At 55.1% G+C, this 19,298-nt stretch overlaps 2 protein-coding genes across 7 annotated transcripts in view; both read right to left on the bottom strand.

Annotated features, from left to right (window-relative positions):
- mta2 (metastasis associated 1 family, member 2) overlaps positions 1 to 3,094 on the bottom strand; it is a 106,182-nt gene extending 103,088 nt beyond the window's left edge. For all 3 annotated transcript variants that reach the window (XM_063036497.1, XM_063036495.1, XM_063036496.1), the window contains exon 1: positions 2,895 to 3,094. In XM_063036497.1, the coding sequence (XP_062892567.1) occupies positions 2,895 to 2,922 (28 nt within the window). In that variant the 5' untranslated portion in view covers positions 2,923 to 3,094. The remainder of the gene's footprint in view (positions 1 to 2,894) is intronic.
- Positions 3,095 to 9,432: 6,338 nt separating this feature from the next.
- eml3 (EMAP like 3) overlaps positions 9,433 to 19,298 on the bottom strand; it is an 82,763-nt gene continuing 72,897 nt past the window's right edge. For all 4 annotated transcript variants that reach the window (XM_063036487.1, XM_063036486.1, XM_063036490.1 and 1 more), the window contains 2 exons: positions 17,576 to 17,706; positions 9,433 to 10,657 (listed from right to left, as the gene is read on the bottom strand). In XM_063036487.1, coding sequence (XP_062892557.1) covers positions 10,454 to 10,657; positions 17,576 to 17,706 — 335 coding nt within the window. In that variant the 3' untranslated portion in view covers positions 9,433 to 10,453. The remainder of the gene's footprint in view (positions 10,658 to 17,575; positions 17,707 to 19,298) is intronic.

The following is a 19,298-nucleotide window of genomic DNA, read 5'->3' as shown; positions in this document are numbered from 1 at the left end:
ATTACTCGATGTTCGTCCAACATACCCTCGAACCTCATTCGTTACCACAGTCCTGACCTTCGCCAAAGTAGAACCTGTATTTCTACACACATTACCCAGATTACCATCCCCAACACACACACACACCCCAACCATAGTGAGAATAACACATTACAGGTTCCTGTGTCCCAACACCAGAGTAGTCCTCAGAGATGCCCCTCCTTGTCAAATTCACACAAACCCCATCAACAATTCTAAACCAAACCATTTTCAGAAATCGGTATTACCATGGAAGTAGCAGATCCTCTTCCTCTGCTCAAGGAAAACACCCCCTCCCCTCCACCTGAGGACAGATTCCCAACCCTCCAACCACAGATGCTCCCCTCCACCTGGCACCTTCCTCCCCTGAAACACTCCTTCCCCCTCCCAGCCTGACTTGTTATCCTCTCCCACAATGAAATCCCCCAATCACAAACTCCTCTCTCCTCTCCTCCATCTCAGCTCTCACAACCTTAATTCGTCCAACAAACTTCAGAGGCTTCTCTTCCTGTCCAAGCCGCCCCCTCCAACCACCACATACTCCGCAGGGTGTGACTGTCCCAGTCTACCACAGACTTCTACACCCCGCAACCCTTGCTGAGCCAATGACCCCAGTCACAGCCTCCTCTCACCAGACAAGGCCCCCACAGTCAGAAACTCCCTGTCCAAAAATCTCCTCTCACGCACTTGTACCCACTCAAACTCCCTCCCCAACACTCAGGACCCGGAACACCTCCTCCCACACCCACTTGGGACCCTGACCCCCCCACCCATCTTCTCAGACCCCCGGCAACGCTTTCCCCCTCCATCTACCCACATTCCTCCATTCCCTTAGGTGCCCTTCTTCCTGCTGGGAACCCCAATTCCAGACAACATCCCCAACCCTCAGACTCACTGATATCCCCCACCCACTCACTCTCATTCTCTCCAGACGGCTCGCCCTAACTCACAGACCCCACATTCTCGGGACTCTCAACACCTCTTCCCACTTGGAACAACTCCCAACAACTCCTTCCCCTCTTGGAACCCCGACCACCTCTCTCACCCTCTCAGGAACCTACACTCTGCCCCAAACCATCAGACACCCTGACCCTTCCCTCCCCATTCACTATACCCAATCTGCCTGCTCCCCTCCCGTCCCCATCCTTAGACCCCCTGAACCCTCCCCCCCCACCATCCAAATCTTGCCCTCTCCCAACTCTGGGAAACCACTAACGACACTCCCCAAACCCCTCCTCGGAAACCACATCAACACATACACTCAATCCTCTATTTAACCCCCCCCACCTCCTCAATCACCCACCTCCACCTTCCCCTGGGCTCCTCCAACTCATTCCCCCCACCAAGACACTGCATCGCTACCTTCCCATGGGCCCCCCAACCCACCTTACCGCCTGAGGTCTCCAACTCACTCTACACCTCCAATATCCCTGGGGCCCCACAACGCACCCATTCCACACCCCTCAGGACCCCACACAACCTCCTGTGCACAACTACCTTCCCTGGGGCCCCACAACACCCTCAGATCACTCACACACACACACACACTCTCCCATTCCCCAAAAACATTCCCCACCTCAGGATCCCAGACAACCCACAATGCACCCCATACCCCTCAGAACCCACTCTGCACCCCAAGCACATCCCAGACCTCTCAGGAACCCAGACAACTCACTCTGCACCCCCAATCACACCCCACACCCCTCAGAATCCCACACAACCCACTCTGCACCCCCAATCACATCCCACACCCCTCAGAATCCCACACCACCCACTCTGCACCCACAATCACACCCCAGACAACCCACTCTGCACCCCCAATCAAATCCAAGACCCCTCAGGACCTCAGACAACAAACTCTGCACCCCTAATTACACCACACACCCCTTAGTACCCCACACAACCCACTCTGCACCCCCAAACACACCCCACAGCTCTCAGAATCCCCACATAGCCCACTCTGCACCCCCAAACACACCCCACAGCTCTCAGAATCCCCACATAGCCCACTCTGCACCCCCAAACACACCCCACAGACACCCTCAGGACCCCAGAGAACCCACTCTACACCCCTAGACCCCTCAGGGTCCCGCACAACCCACTCTGCACCCCTAATCACACTCCACGCCCCTCAGGATCGAACACAACCCACTCTGTACCCCCAATCACACTCCAGACCCCACAGGACCTCACACAACTCACTCTGCACCCCCAATCACACCCCAGAACCCTCAGGATCCAACACAACCCACTCTGCAACCCCAATCACACTCCAGACCCCCCTCAGGACCCCACACAACTCACTCGACACCCCCAATCACACTCCAGAGCCCACACAACTCATTCTGCACCCCCAATCACACTCCAGACCCCTCAGGATCCAACAGAACCCACTTTGTAACCCCAATCACATCCCAGACCCCTCAGGATCCAACACAACCCACTCTGCAACCCCAATCACACTCCAGACCCCCCTCAGGACCCCACACAACTCACTCGACACCCCCAATCACACTCCAGAGCCCACACAACTCATTCTGCACCCCCAATCACACTCCAGACCCCTCAGGATCCAACAGAACCCACTTTGTAACCCCAATCACATCCCAGACCCCTCAGGATCCAACACAACCCACTCTGCAACCCCAATCACACTCCAGACCCACCTCAGGACCCCACACAACCCACTCTGTACCCCCAATCACATCCCAGACCCCTCAGGATCCAACACAACCCAGTCTGTACCCCCTTCTCCTGTCGGGACCACCCCACACACACGCATTCTCTCTCTATAACCCCGACCTCCCTCCCCCCTCATTGCTGAATCCGACCCCGACCTCCCTCCCTCTCGCCCCCGCCGGGCCGTCCGGACTCACCTCCGACCCGGTACATGTTGGCCGCCATCGCCACCGTCGCCGCCGCCGCCGCCCGGGGCTCGCTCGCCCTCCGCTGCTCCCGGGCTCCGCTGGGAGGGGCCTCGGGGCCCCCCTCGCCTTCCCTTCCCTCCTGCCCCCTCTTCCTCCTCAAACTGAATCAAACACCCTGCCGGGTCCTCCCTCCCTCCCTCCCTCCCTCTCTCCCTCTCTCCCCTCCCCGGAGCCGGACCGAGCGAGGGCTCCGGGCTCCCGGCGCCCCGCCGCCGCCGAACGAGCGCTGCTGACCCGGGAGCGGGGTTGTGTGTGGGGGGAGAAAGAGAGAGAGTGTGTGTGAGTGTGAGTGTGAACGCGGGCGCGGGGGCCGGGGTGGTCGGGGGCGCGCACACCCCTCCGTCCCTGTCACACGCCGGGCGCGAGCACGCGCAGGGAGGGAGCGCGGCCACCGGTTATCCTCTCCCTTCCCCCCCCTCGGGGGTGAATGGACAGAGTCACGTGCCGGGGGCGGGAGGTAGTTATCGGACGTTCACGCGGGAAAGGGGCCGGTGGTCGCGCGGGGAGGTGGGGGGGGGACCGATGGCCAACGACACGACACGCGCGAGCGTTGGGTTCAGGTTGAAGGGGGGGGAGGGGGAATGTCGGTCACCGGCGCGCGCGAGGGGTCCGCCGACCGTTGAACTGTTGACCGTTGGCGTGCACGCGCGCGTGGCGGGAAGTCCCGGCGGTGGGATTCGCGGACGCGCGCTCCTCACAGTTGTCTCTCGCCTCGCCGCGGCTGCTTATTTGGGCTTTAACTCCCCTCACCCCGTCCACCCGGCCTTTCGTCACGCCCGGCTGTTCCGGGAAGCCGGCGTGCCAGGGGTTAAACTCCCCTCCCCCCTTCCCTCACACTCACACCGGCGGAGGTCATGACCCGGAGCACGTGGTTTGCATGGGGGGGATTAACCCCTTCAGCCCCGGCGCGCAGGCGGCTCCGTCACTGAGCGACACCTCCCCCTCCCCCACCTTCCGATCCCCCCTCCACTCCCCTCCCCCACCCTCCGATACCCCCTCCATTCCCCTCCCCCACCCTCACCCTCTGATCCCCCGCCCACTCGCCTCCTCCACCCTCTGATCCCCCTCCCTCCCCTCCCCCACCCTCACCCTCTGATCCCCCTCCATTCCCCTCCCCCACCCTCACCCTCTGATCCCCCGCCCACTCGCCTCCTCCACCCTCTGATCCCCCTCCCTCCCCTCCCCCACCCTCACCCTCTGATCCTCCCCCACTCCCCTCCCCCACCCTCCGATACCCCCTCCATTCCCCTCCCCCACCCTCACCCTCTGATCCCCCGCCCACTCGCCTCCTCCACCTCTGATCCCCCTCCCTCCCCTCCCCCACCCTCCGATACCCCCTCCATTCCCCTCCCCCACCCTCACCCTCTGATCCCCCGCCCACTCGCCTCCTCCACCCTCTGATCCCCCTCCCTCCCCTCCCCCACCCTCACCCTCTGATCCCCCTCCATTCCCCTCCCCCACCCTCACCCTCTGATCCTCCCCCACTCCCCTCCCCCACCCTCCGATACCCCCTCCATTCCCCTCCCCCACCCTCACCCTCTGATCCCCCGCCCACTCGCCTCCTCCACCTCTGATCCCCCTCCCCTCCCCCACCCTCCGATACCCCTCCATTCCCCTCCCCCACCCTCACCCTCTGATCCCCCTCCATTCCCCTCCCCCACCCTCACCCTCTGATCCCCCCCACTCCCCTCCGATACCCCCTCCATTCCCCTCCCCCACCCTCCGATCCCCCCTCCACTCCACTCCCCCACCCCCGATACCCCCCTCTTCCACCCTCTGATCCCCTCCATTCCCCTCCCCCACCCTCGCCATCTGATCCCCCACGCACTTGCCTCCTCCACCCTCTGATCCCCCTCCCTCCCCTCCCCCACTCTCACACTCACCCTCCGCTACCCCTCCATTCCCCTCCCCCACCCTCACCCTCTGACCCCCCTCCACTCCCTTCCCCCACCCTCACACTCCGTTCTCCCCTCCCCACCCTCTGATACCCCCTCACCCCTCCACCACCCTCCGATTCCCTCTCCTCTCCCTCACCCTCCAATACCCCCTCCCTCCCCTCCCCCACCCTCACCTCCGATACCCCATCCACTCCCCTCCCTCCTCTCTCAGACCCTCCAGTGCTCTTCCCCTCCCCCACTCTCCAATATACCACTCCCCTCCTCCACTCTCTGCTACTCTCCTGTCTTACCGTCCACTCCCCTCCCCCATATGTCCACCACTGCCTCCCCCCCTCCACCTTCACTCCCATCCCCTTCCCCTCACTCTCCCTCCTCCATTCTGCTCCCTGCTTTCCTCCTCTACCCCTCCTACTCCTTTCCCCTCCCCTCCCCCTACTCCCCATCCCCTCCTACTCCTTCCCCCTTCTTTCCCATCTTCCCCTCCCCTCCCTCTTCCTACTCCTTCCCCCTCCTCCCTCCCCATCCTCCTGCCACTCCTCCTCAGCCCCTACTCCTCCCCTCCCTTCACCTCTCCCGCACTTCGTCACCCTTCCCTCCCCTCCCCTCCCTCATAGCCCCTCGCCTACCTCCCTTTCCCCTATTGCCCTACCTTCTTCACCACTCATCCCCTACTCTTCCCTCACTCTCCATCCCTCTGACTCCTACCCCCTACATCCCTCCCCTCCTCTTCCCCCTCATCTCCTACTCGTTCCTCCCTCCTCTCGAATCTTCTCCCTACTCCTCTCCTTCAATCCCCCCGCCCACTCCTCCAACCTCCTTTTCGCCCTCTCCCCCTCTCCACTTTCCCTCCCCTTCTCCACTCTTCCTCTTCCTCCTCCAACTTGACCCCCCTCCCTTTCCCCCTCCTTGCTCCTTCCCCTGCCCTCCCCCCTACTCCTCCACCTCCACCCCCTCCCCCTGTGTTACAGAGACAAGGAGGGGCGTAGTTGCCAGAGAGGTCTACTGAGACCACTACAGAGTGATTCACCACGGACTAGATGGGCTGAAGGGCCTGTTTCTGTGCTGTACTTTTCTATGACTCTGTCCTTCCACTCTCAGGGATGAGATCTGTTGAGTTTCTGTTGCTCTGGGTTTTTACGGGATGGGGCCGCTGGTTGCATGCCAGGCCCTCCTTGATTCACAGCCAGGCTCGGGACCCTCTGTGCTCGAGTTGGATGTTCAGGGTCCTTTATGAATTATTTTTGCTTCCCATTCTTCTTGGTAGGCTTGGAGTAGCCTTGGGTGAGTAAATGCGCTGCGTTCTGTCGACAGCGCAGACTGATGGCGAGGACCGTAGAACATAGAGCAGTACAGGCCCTTCGGCCGCAATGTTGTGCTGACCCTTTAACCTACCCCCAGATCAATCTAACCCTTCCCTCCCACATAACCCTCCATTTTTCTATCATCCACAGGCCTATCTAAGTAAATGTCCCAAATGTATCTGCCTCTACCACCACCTCTGGCAGTACATTCCACACACCCACCACTCTCTGTAAAAGACATCCCCCCTCCCTGATAATTTCCTCCAATCACCTTAACATGATATTGCCTTGTAGTGTGTATATACACACACACACACACATAGACAAACATACATAAAAGCTATAAGAAAGTAAAAGATGAAATATGAGGGTGGACTAGCCAATAATATAAAGCAGGGTTCTAAAAGTTTTTTCAGTTATATAAAGGGTAAGGGGGGGGGTGAGAGTTGATATTGGACCACTGGAAAATGATGCTGGTGAGGTAGTAATGGGGGACATAGAAATGACAGATGAACTTAATGGGTACTTTGCATCAGTCTTCACTGTGGAAGAGTGTCAAGGCAAACTCAAAGGTCTGAAGGTAGATAAGTCACCTGGACCAGATGGACCACATCCCAGAGTCCTGAGAGAGGTTGCTGAAGAGATAACGGGTGCATTGGTCATGATCTTTCAAAAATCACTTGATTTTAGCATGGTCCTGGAGGATTGGAAGATTGCAAATGTAACTCCACTCTTTAAGAAGGGAGAAAGGCAAAAGGGAGGAATCTTTAGGCCAGTTAGCCTGACCTCAGCGGTTGGAAAGGTGTTGGGAGTTTATTATTAAGGATAAGGTTTCAGGGTACTTGGAGACTAATGGTAAAATATATCAAAGTCAGCATGGTTTCTGTCAAGGGAAATCTTGCCGGACAAATCTGTCAGAGTTCTTCGATGAAGTGACAGCAGGGTGGACAAAGGAGAGGCAGTGGATGTCATTTAGTTGGATTTTCAGAAGGCATTTGATAAGGTGCCGTGACAGGAAAGATACAGGCAAGGATAGAGAAATGGCTGACAGGCAGGAGGCAGTAAGTGGGAATAAAAAGGGCTTCTTCTGGTTGGCTGCCGGTGACTAGTGTTTCTAGGGGTCAGTATTGGGACCGCTACTTTTCACATCGTTTGTCAGTGATTTAGAAAATGGAATTGATGGCTTTGTGGCAAAGTTTGCGGATGGTACAAAGATAGGTGGAGGGGTAGGTAGTGCTGAGGAAGCAATGTGATTGCAGCAGGACTTGGATAAATTGGAAGAATGGGCAAAAAAGTGGCAGATGGAATAGTGTTGGGAAATGTACGATGATGCATTTTGGTAAAAGGAACAAAAGTGCAGACTATTATCTAAATGGGAAGAGAAGGTTCAAATATCAGAGGTGCAGAGGGACTTGGGAATCCTCGTGCAAGACTCCCAGAAGGTTAATTTACAGGTTGAGTCTGTGGTAAAGAAGACAAATGCAATGTTGGCATTTATTTCAAGAGGAATCGAATATAAAAGCAAGGAGATAATGCTGAGCCTTTATAAGACACTAGTCAGGCCGCACCTGGAGTAGTGTCAACAGCTTTGAGCCCCTATCTCAGAAAGGATGTGTTGTCATTGGAGAGAGTCCAGGGGAAGTTCGTGAGGATGATTTTGGGAATGAAGGGGTTAACATACGAGGAGCATTTGGCAGCTTTGTGCCTGTACTCACTGGAATTTAGAGGAATGCGGGGGGGGATCTCATTGAAACTTACTGAATGTTGAAAGGACTAGATAGGGTGGATGTTGAGGGGGTGTTTCCTATGTTTGGGGGTATCCAGAACTAGAGGCCACAGCCTCAAAACTGAGGGGCAACCTTTCAGAACAGAGGTAAGGAGGAATTTTTTTTTTTAGCCAGGGAGTAGTAAATCTGTAGAATGCTCTTCCACAGACTGTAGTGGAGCCCAACTCGGTGCATGTATTTAAGGCGGAAGTTGCTAGTTTCCGGATTGGTCAGGGCATCAAAGGATAAGGCGAGAAGGCAGGTGTATGGGGGTTGAGTGGGATCCAGGATCAGCCATGATGGAATGGCAGAGCAGACTTGATGGGCTGAATGGCCTAATTCTGCTCCTACATCTTATGGTGTTATACAGTGCCTTGAAGCAGGGTTGGTGTGTTACCTGGCTGATGCGCAGTATTGGATTTACATCACGCATGCTGCTTAGTGTGAAGGCAGAAAAGTTCCACTTTAGTCTCATCCTACCACGAGACCATCTTCCATATCTTTACATTGTCTAAGTGAGGCTTTTGCAAAGTCTTCACGTGCAAGGAAATCCGTTTTTTATTGAGCGGTGCAGGTGGCGTAAGTCGAACACCATCCCTGTGGTGGAGGTCGCACCCCGCAATGGGGATGTTTTTCAGCAGCAGGGACGCGATTGATGGGAAGATCGGTGCTGCGAAATACAGAGAGATCCTGGAGAAAAACCTGCTCGCCTCTGCCAGAGATTGAAACTGGGGAGGAAGTTCCTTTCACAGCAGGGCAACCATGGAGCGGCTTCAAATGAAAACCAATCTCCTTGAGTGGCCCAGTCAGAGTCCCGACCTCTAACCCGATCGAACGTCTCCGGCAAGACCTCAAGATTGCTGTCCACCGCCGTCCTCCCAACTAACCTGGAAGAATTTTTTGCGGGGAGGAATGGGCAAATCTTGCTCCATCGCATTGTGCGAAGCTGATAGAGACTTATCCAAAAAGGCTGCTGGCAGTACGAGCTGAGTGAGATGGTTCAACTAAGTACAAGGGGAGGAATACATTTTACTTTCTTTCTGGCAAGTAAATATAATCTCATCTTAAAGATCAAGGGCAGATTTGATGGAGGTGTACAAAATTATGAGGGTTTCAGATAGGGTAAATGCAAGTAGGCTTTTTCTACTGAGATCGGGTGGGACCACAACCAGAGGTCATGGGTTAAGGGTGAAAGATAAAAAAAGTTTAAGGGGAACACGGGGAAACTTTTTCACTCAAGAAGGTGGTGGGTGAGAATATGGATCGAAGTGGTGCAAGCGAGCTTCTTCTACATTGAAGAGAAGTTTGGATAGGTACGTGGATGGGAGGGGAATGGAGGGCCCGGATGGGTGGTGCCGGAGCATGTCAATGGTTCAGCCAGGACTAGATGGGCCGAAGGGCCCGTTCCTGTGCTGTACTAGTCTCTTTAGTGGTCCTGTGGTAAGGAATGTCTCAAGCAAAGCATACGCAGTCCTCACATGAACTTTAAGCAGAATAACCAAAAACACGATTTACTGCTGAGCCAAATATTGTTAAAGTCAGATTTATTTAAAATTTTAAAAACCGAAAACAAAAAAAAATACATATTCTGTGCAGTTTACAATCATTTAGTCTCTGTGTACTGTGCTCTGTTCCTTGTGACACGTCAGTGTCCTAATTCCCATATATAAAAAAATACCTCCCAGAACAAAGCACTTTAATTAAAACATAAATGACAACCTGGTAAGAATCAGGACTTTTCTTTTGTTAGACAACAACAAAAAAGACGTCGAGGAATGTTTTGCAGTGTGGCGGACTGCTTCCTGATACTCCGGAGGACAGCCAGTCGCCCTGGGTCTTCAGGGTCCAGGGTGGTTTAGGGGGAAATCGGGTCAGTTCCTGAGCAACACACACTCACAATGGTGGAGGAATTCAGCAGGTCAGGCAGCATCGATGAGCAGTCACCGTTCAGGGCTGAGACTCTTCATGGGGACTGGAAAGGAAGGGGGTGGAAAAGGGGAAGAGGCTCGGTTGAATGGTTGGGGGCACCTGGCCGACCGCCCGCCAGTCCTGTTAGTTAGATGTTAATAGGCCTGGGGCTCTGTGTAAACTCTCTGCAGCCACCACGGCTGGCACGCTGCCCAGGCTGGGCCCTGCCTGGTCATTTCTAAGCGCCCCGCCAGGCTGACCCATACACACACACGCAGCTGTCCAGCTGTCTTCGAGCCCCAGGACACGGGGGGGGAGGGGGTGTTATTGTCAGAGAGGGCTTCCCTAACCCTTTCAAGCAGAGAACAAGAAAAGAGTGAGAGGGCTGGAGAGCAGCAGGAAGCCCTGCATGGGCAAAGCCAAGTACTGCAGACGATTGAAATCCATCCTGCCCCCGCTGTTGCCGGTCGGGGTGCCAGAGGCAGGAGGGAGTTGGGCGGGTTAGAGCTGGTGAGAGTGGGGCAGGCAAAAGGGCACAAGGTGAAAGAGAAGGGGGGGAGCGGAGAGGGAAGGTTGAGATTAGATACAGACAGCAGGGCAGTCACACCCACCCCCCACCACCCAGCCTGAGCCCCTCAGGTGTTGCTGCCCGTGGCGATATCCAGCGAGGAGGCAGAGGCAGAAGAGATGGACGTGCTGCGCTCCAGGCCGCCGTTCAGCACCCGCCACTGCATCACCGTCGTGTCCTTGCCGCCCGTCGAGATGAGGTGGGTGTCGTTATGGGTGAAGCACACGTTGGTGACGTGGCTGCCGTGGCCGCTGTACACGTGACTGGGAGCCTACGGAGAGAACGAGGCCGGGCGTGAGACATTCCCACCAGACGGCGGAGGGGAACAGACCCCTCGACTCTACTCGTCCCACACCAAGCTCAAAGTTCTAGTTTGTTGTCATGTGCACAGCTGTAACGTAAAACTTACTCACCGCAGCACCAGATACACGATGTTCACAACAAAAACATCAATTAAACAAAAAGGCAAAAACTTCTGCAGATGCTGGAAATCCAGAGCAACACAGACAAAAATACAGGAGGAACTCTGCAGGCCTACGGAGAAGATTAAGCGGTTGATATTTTGGATTGAGACCTTCGATGACTTCAAAGGTTTCTGAGGTTTCGAGGTCTATTTACTAACACAGTATACAACCTGAAATTCGTCCTCTTCACAGACATCCACAAAGCAAAAATCCCCATGAAACGATACAAGCGTCAAAACTGTGAAGACTCCCTGCCCCCTCACTTTGCAAAATCAGCAGGAGAAGCATCGACACCCCCCCAGCAGCGCCAACAGAAGCACCAAAGGGTCCATTGAACCCCACCCACACCAGTAGAGGTATCAAAGAGTCCATTGACCCATAGTCCATCAAACCAGCACTTCAGTATCTCTCTCCAGTGAGGGAGAGAGGTCGCTCCTGCAACGAGAACGGTGACCAGCAAGAGCGGAGACTTTCCTCCGGCATTTTGTATGTGTTACTCATAAATTAAACAGTTTGCTTTGCAAGAAAACACAGACAGAACAAAACTAAGTCCTTCGTAGTGCAAAGGCATCAAAGTGGTCATAGCGCTGCTAATTAGTGATGCTTGGTCCAAGAACCGAATGGTTGACGGAGCATCTTGGAGCCACCAAACACAATGTTTGGACAATTTAAGCACCAGGGTGAATCGGAAAGGTCAGCATTAGGCTGAATCAAGGTGGCAGGGTCCAGGCCCCCGAGCATATGGAAACAACTGAAACCATTGATCGGAGGGCAGTTTAGGTGCTGGGCCAGACTGAAAAGGTCAGGATGCTGGGGTTCAGCTCATTGAACTAAGGGTCTATGGACAGGCTCTCTTTGTGGATCTCGTTTCAGATCAGAACGCTATTTGCTTGCGTTTATTGTTTGCACGATTTGTTCTTTTTCCTGCACGTTGGGGTGTTTGATGGTCTTTTTTTTAATGGGTTCTTTGGGTTTCTTTGTTTTGTGGCTGCCTGTAAGGAGACGAATCTCAAGGTTGTATACTGTATACATACTTTGATAATAAATGTACTTTGAACTTTAAAGTAGCTTCTTCTGAACCTGGAGGTATGGCATTCCAGGCTTCTGTATGGGGGCCTTGAGAAGATATTAGTCCTGTTTGTCTGTGTTTGGCCCAAATCCTTCCATCGTGAGAGGTGGAAACGAGTAAGGCTGGCCAACAGGGCTCTGGTGAAGCTGTTTAGGCCAATCCCCTGTACGGTGAGGTACAGAAACTTCGAAGAACTCCAATTATTCCATCAACTCTGGTCAATGGAAACAGGAGGTCACCAATGGCCACTGGTCCACTGAGAGTGGGAGATGAGGGCCCAATAAGAAGAAAACCGTTATGCTATCATACATACTAACTGGGGAATCTTGATTAGGAGATTCCAAGGCCATTCATTTTCTAAGAGTGTCCTTGGTATAATTATCCCTTGGTGCGTTTGCATTCCTTGCAAGGGATGTAGACTTTATGATTTAAAACTCAGAATTTCAATCTAATGAGTACAGAACGGATCACTGAACGTTTCCAAAACGTAGTTACATTGCAGGAAGGTGCAATGATAATAGGATTTCTTGGGGCTTTCTCTCTGGAGCTTAGGAGGATGAGAGGTGACTTGACAAGAGGTGAACAAGCTGATTGACACAAACAGAGTGGACAGCCTGAGACTTTTTCCTAGGATGGCAGGATTAAAATGATGTATTAGCCATTTCCGCTCTGAGAGTTTAATGTGATCAGAGGAAAGTATAGTGTGTGTGGCGGGGGGGGGGGGGGAATGCCAGGCTTAAGAGTTTTTTTTACACAGAGAATGGTGGGTGTGCGGAATGCCCTGCCAGGGGTGGTAGTAGAGGCGGATACATTGGGGCATTTAAGAGGCTCAGGCACATGGATGATAGAACCATGGAGGGCTGTGTGGGAGGGAAGGGTTAGATTGATCTAGGAGCGGATTAAAAAGCCAAAACACACCAGTTATTTTCCTAACCAAACAAACTTGCGCGGCAACTTTCGGAGATGAGTGGATGTGTACCCTGACGCCTGCTCAGCACTGCGCCCTGCAGGCCCGGAGCGGTAACTGCAGGTAGCGAGTGGACGCTGCTCGGCACCGCTCCCTGCTGGCAGGGGCGGAAACTGCAGCCACGTGGACGCTGCAAACCTTCCCCGGCGGGGTAACAAAATCAGACGGCATTTGTGTAAAAGACAGAGGATGGTGAGAATTCAACTAGGAGGTGAGTATAAAAGGAGGGAAGAAGTTATACTTACACAGATTGGACATACGAGGTGAATAATTCTTTGTTCAGGATTAATAAGCAGGCTACGGGTATTTGTCAGGAAGCGGTATTTGCATGAGATGCAAAGGAAACATCTTCCTGTCTCCAGTCTCCACGCTTCATCTCAGCAGGTGGCGGTAACGCACCTTATGTTGGTCTGCCTACCGCCTTTAAACTGCACGACAAGGAGAAACCGACCCAGACTGCCGCTTGGGTCCGGTTTCCATATGCCGCCGCAGGTCGGAAAATCACTCAATACGGTAACCCAGGGAAAGAGGGACAGTGGTTGAGGGAGGAAGAGAGTGTGGGGGGGGGGGGGAGAGAGAGGGAGGTAGAAACAGTGGGGGAGAGGAAGAAAGATAGTGTGGGCAGGGAGGGAGCTAGAGACAGTGGGGGAGAGTGAGATGATCGTTTGTATGTAGGGGTGTTCGTAACTTGAGGACAGCCTGTGTGTTTAGCCAAATCTGACTGTTAAAGCCACAATCCAGAGAGGGATGCTGGAGGAACACAGGGGTTCAGGTCTCCGCCCAGCAAGACAGAGCCTTTTTCCCCAGGGGAGGGGTCTAGACCCATGGGGCACAGGTTTAAAATCGGAGGGGAGGGATTTCAAGATGTGAGGGGGTTTGGCTTTTCACACGGAGAGTGGCAGAGACAGTACGATTACAACAGAACCACACCAAACCATTCCAGGCCAGCAGGGGCTCCGGACCGTCCCGCGCCAGCAGGGGCTCCGGAACGTCCCGCGCCAGCAGGGGCTCCGGACCATCCCAGGTCAGCAGGGGCTCCGGACCGTCCCAGGTCAGCAGAGGCTCCGGACCGTCCCGCGCCAGCAGGGGCTCCGGACCGTCCCGCGCCAGCAGGGGCTCCGGACCATCCCAGGCCAGCAGGGGCTCCGGACCGTCCCGCGCCAGCAGGGGCTCCGGACCGTCCCAGGTCAGCAGGGGCTCCGGACCGTCCCAGGTCAGCAGAGGCTCCGGACCATCCCGCGCCAGCAGGGGCTCCGGACCGTCCCGCGCCAGCAGGGGCTCTGGACCGTCCCAGGTCAGCAGGGGCTCCGGACCGTCCCAGGTCAGCAGAGGCTCCGGACCGTCCCGCGCCAGCAGGTTCCACACCGTCCCGCGCCAGCAGGTTCCGGACCGTCCCGCGCCGGCAGGGGCTCCGGACCGTCCCGCGCCAGCAGGGGCTCCGGACCGTCCCAGGTCAGCAGGGGCTCCGGACCGTCCCGCGCCAGCAGGTTCCACACCGTCCCGCGCCAGCAGGGGCTCCGGACCGTCCCAGGTCAGCAGGGGCTCCGGACCGTCCCGCGCCAGCAGGTTCCACACCGTCCCGCGCCAGCAGGGGCTCCGGACAGTCCCAGGTCAGCAGAGGCTCCGGACCGTCCCGCGCCGGCAGGGGCTCCGGACCGTGCCGCGCCGGCAGGGGCTCCGGACCGTGCCGCGCCGGCAGGGGCTCCGGACCGTCCCGCGCCGGCAGGGGCTCCGGACCGTCCCGCGCCGGCAGGGGCTCCGGACCATCCCAGGTCAGCAGGGGCTCCGGACCGTCCCAGGTCAGCAGAGGCTCCGGACCGTCCCGCGCCAGCAGGGGCTCCGGACCGTCCCAGGTCAGCAGAGGCTCCGGACCGTCCCAGGTCAGCAGAGGCTCCGGACCGTCCCGCGCCAGCAGGTTCCACACCGTCCCGCGCCGGCAGGTTCCGGACAGTCCCAGGTCAGCAGAGGCTCCGGACCGTCCCGCGCCGGCAGGGGCTCCGGACCGTGCCGCGCCGGCAGGGGCTCCGGACCGTCCCGCGCCGGCAGGGGCTCCGTACCGTCCCAGGTCAGCAGGGGCTCCGGACCGTCCCAGGTCAGCAGGGGCTCCGGACCGTCCCGCGCCGGCAGGGGCTCCGGACAGTCCCAGGTCAGCAGAGGCTCCGGACCGTCCCGCGCCGGCAGGGGCTCCGGACCGTCCCGCGCCGGCAGGGGCTCCGGACCGTCCCGCGCCAGCAGGGGCTCCGGACCGTCCCAGGTCAGCAGGGGCTCCGGACCGTCCCGCGCCGGCAGGGGCTCCGGACCGTCCCGCGCCGGCAGGGGCTCCGGACCGTCCCGCGCCGGCAGGGGCTCCGGACAGTCCCAGGTCAGCAGAGGCTCCGGACCGTCCCGCGCCGGCAGGGGCTCCGGACCGTCCCGCGCCAGCAGACCAGCAGGTTCAGAAACAGCTACTTCCCTTCAACTATTCGGTTTTCGAACCAGTTCCCCACCCATCCGAGACACTTATCAGGATCACTTGATACGCAGGGCCCTTAGCATTGCCAACGATCCCTGCCATCCGTCCCACAATCTCTTTGACCCCGCCGGCACCATCAGGCAGGAGGTACTGTAGCATTAGGACAAGGACTGTTAGGATGGGAAGCAGCTTCTTCCTCCAGGACTAGAGATACTGAACTTCCCGCCACCACCCAGGTCTCATCGTGTATGAAGCACCAGTAGTGTTATACTGTTTACTTTATAACTGGTGTCGTAGATCAACGACATGATTGTGGTAGGGTTTGGAGGCTGGCGCGTCTCAATGACCCGGAGAGCTACGTTGGCTGGAGTCAGGGCCTTGTGCTTTGGTAGAATCACCCCCACCAAACAGGGTCAGAGGGCAGAGGTCGGACTAAGAGTGGTCCACCAGTCCTCCAGGTTCGGGGCCGACAACCCTGACTGGTCAAACAAAGACAGCGATGAAGAATTCTTCTACATCTGAGTGGCCGTGGAGAGAGAAGGAGGACGTCCTTTGCTGCCCTAAACGCCAGCAGTGTTATTTGCCGTAAGTACATCTTACGATAAATGTCAATCTTCAGCAATAAAATTTATCATTTGTTCACTCATGAGTGGTAATGTAGGTGCTTGCGGGTTTGATGTACCGTGAGGGTGGACCTTGGTCTGGAGGAACACCGTTTCATCTGCGGGCAGTAAACCTGGACTGGAAGTTGAGCTCAGCGTAGCCACGTTGTGACCACTTTGCACTGGGATTAGAATCGGTTTAATGTCGTCACGTGTACCGAGGGACAGTGAGGAGCCTGTCTCGTTCACACACAGCGCACCGGCGTGAAACAAGGTAAAACCGTGACAGAGTGCGGAACGAAGTGCTGAGAAGGTGCCACGCAGGCAGACGGTCAAGCGGAAAATCAGTACAAAGCAACACACACACAACACGCCCAAGGGACTCGGCAGGCCAGACAGCACCTACGGAAACGAGTGAACGGTCGACGTTTCGGGCCGAGACCCTTTCGTGTGCTTTGCTTGGATTTCCAGCATCTGCAGATTTTTCTCTTGTTTGTGAGGTGATCGTAACGGCGTAGATTGCGAGGCCAAGATGAGGTAGAATGGACGTTGTTTCCTTCTCGTAAGGTGTGTGTGTGTTTTTAAAGTCTGCTTTCCTTCTCGGTGTCGTGTCCCGGACGCTCTGTGTCCGACGCTGCTGGGAGTTAAGTTTCTCATCGCGCCTGCGCGCAGGTGAATGTGTGCGGTCGTCGACAAACTCGACTTGCTAATACTTCAGACAAAACTTGGGCAGGGTATGCGGTTTAGGGGGAGACAAAGTGAATACAAGCAAATGGGGATTAGCGGAATGGTCAGCATGGCCAAGATGGGCCGAAGGACCAGCTTCTGTATTGTACCGTTTTCTCCTCACCACCACCCCCCACCGTCCACCCCACCAACTCTCTCCAATCTGTCTGCAGTCTCTCAGACTGGGAGATAAAACACACATGGATAGACAGAAAGACACACATTTAGACAGGCAGACACACGGACTGACAGACACACACAGATAAACACACATACAGACACACAGAGATGGACAGACACACAGACTGATAGACACGTAGACACACATATAGACACACACACACACACACACAGATAGACAGACAGACATAGACACCATATAGGCAGACACACACATATAGACACAGACACACATATAGACAGACACAGACTGACAGACGCACAGATAGACAGATACACACACACAAACACACACACACCCAGACTCTCAGAAGTAAACACAAAATAATCTGTAGATGCTGGGATCAAAGCAACACTCACAACACGCTGGAGGAACTCAGCAGGCCGGGCAGCATCTGTGGAAACGATCAGTCAACGTTTCAGGAAGGGTCTCGGCCCGAAACGTCGACTGTTCATTTCCACGGATTCTGCCCGACCTGCTGAGTTCCTCCAACGTGTTGTGAGTGTTGACCCTCAGTGGGGTGACTGGAGTTACTGGATATGGATCAGCGATGGGGGAGAGGAGGTGGAGGACGATGGAGCCATGGACACGGTGACACAACGCGCCCCCCCCCCATCACTGAGTCACTGACCTTGGCTTTGGAGCACGGGTACTGGAGACGGGGCAGTGGGAGGGGGTGGGGGGAGAATATAACTGAGTCAAGGACACGACGCCCCTCCCTCACTGACCTTGGCCTTGGAGCACGGGTACTGGAAGAGGTGAACCTTGCAGAAATCATCGGCCACGGCCACCAGCCGCTCGTTGTGGGAGCGGCACAAGGCGTTGATGTCCGTCCCGTCGGAGCCGTCCGGCCAGACCCCTGCAACGAGACACACGAGGGGCGAGCTCGGTTCGTTATCGGCGCACACACCAAGGTACGTTGCAAAGCAGTGTTTCTGACGGGCCCTCCCGTTCGTTTCTGTGCACAAGTTCAGCACGTTGAAAAGATACCGACTGCAGAACGAAGTGTTGTGCAGCTACAAAGAAGAGACAGCGGCTACATCTCACTGGGAGTTTGAGGAGGTTCGGTTTCTCACCAAGGACACTCGGAAGCTTCTACAGATGTACTGTGGAGAGCATTCTGACAGGGTATGCAGGGGCCACTGCACAGGATTGGAATCAACTGCAGAGAGTTGTAGACGCAGACAGCTCCATCGTGGGCAAAATTCTCCCCAGCGTCCAGGACATCTTCAAAAGGCCATATGCCTCAATCCATCATTAACAACCCCCACCACCCAGGACGGGCCCCCTTCTCACTGCTACCATCAGGGAGGAGGTACAGGAGCCTGAAGACACACACTCAGCGATTCAGGAACAGCTTCTTCCCCTCCGCCATCCGATTTCCGAATGGACATTGAACCCATGAACACTACCTCACTACATTTTTATTTTGCTCCTTGAAGATGTCCTGGATTTTTACACATAACCTGTAATTAATTATTTAAACGAACAAGGATGCTTAATCAGCCAATATATACACAAGATGACTCAAATATTATTGAAATATTACACAACAGCTCGATTCAGACAACTTTGTACAATTGATTTTTTTTGAACCGGAGTCAGATATAATATCAGCGGCATATGTTGTGAAATTTGTAAACTTTGCGGCAGCGAAGAAATATAGAAAATGATCTGCGAGTTACAGTTAAAGTCTGTCCCGAGCCTTGTGGCCCATCAGGCCGGTGTTTATGCCGGTTTCCGTGGCGTGAAGCGACTGAGAGTACGAGACTCCCCCCACCCACCCCCCGGATAGGATGCCAGTCTATCTCGAGGTTAACCCCCAGCATTTGCCGGTACCCATTCTCAGCTGGGTGGACTGGAGCCGTGTGTGGTTAAGTGCCTTGCTCAAAGACACAACACGCTGCCTTGGCTGGGGCTCGAACTCACGACCTTCAGATCACTAGCCCAACGCCTTAACCACATGGCCTCGTGCCACCACTGTGAATTACAGTAAATATATATTTAACTAAATAAGTAGAAACAAAAAATACTGAGGTAGTGTTCATGGGTTCAATATCCATTCAGAAATCGGAAGGCGGAGGGGAAGAAGCTGTTCCTGAATCATTGAGTGTGTGTCTTCAGGCTCCTGTATCTCCTCCCTGATGGTAGCGATGAGAAGAGGGCATGTCCTGGGTGATGGGGGTCCTTAATGATGGATGTCGCCTTTCTGAGGCATCGCTCCTTGAAGATGTACACCATACCTTATACTTTTTTGTCGTCAAACAATTGATACTAGAATGTACAATCATCATAGTGATATTTGATTCTGCGTTTCCCGCTCCCTGGATTACGAATTTTAGATATCAAAAATATAAAAAATAGTAAAAATTAGTAAATATTAAGACATTATCATAAATATTATATATATTTAAATATTAAATATTTAATATTTTAAATATTATCATACTT

This window comes from Mobula hypostoma, chromosome 30, assembly GCF_963921235.1.
Source record: "Mobula hypostoma chromosome 30, sMobHyp1.1, whole genome shotgun sequence".
NCBI classification, from domain to species: Eukaryota; Metazoa; Chordata; class Chondrichthyes; order Myliobatiformes; family Myliobatidae; genus Mobula; species Mobula hypostoma.
This window is presented reverse-complemented; position numbering and strand designations above follow the sequence as displayed.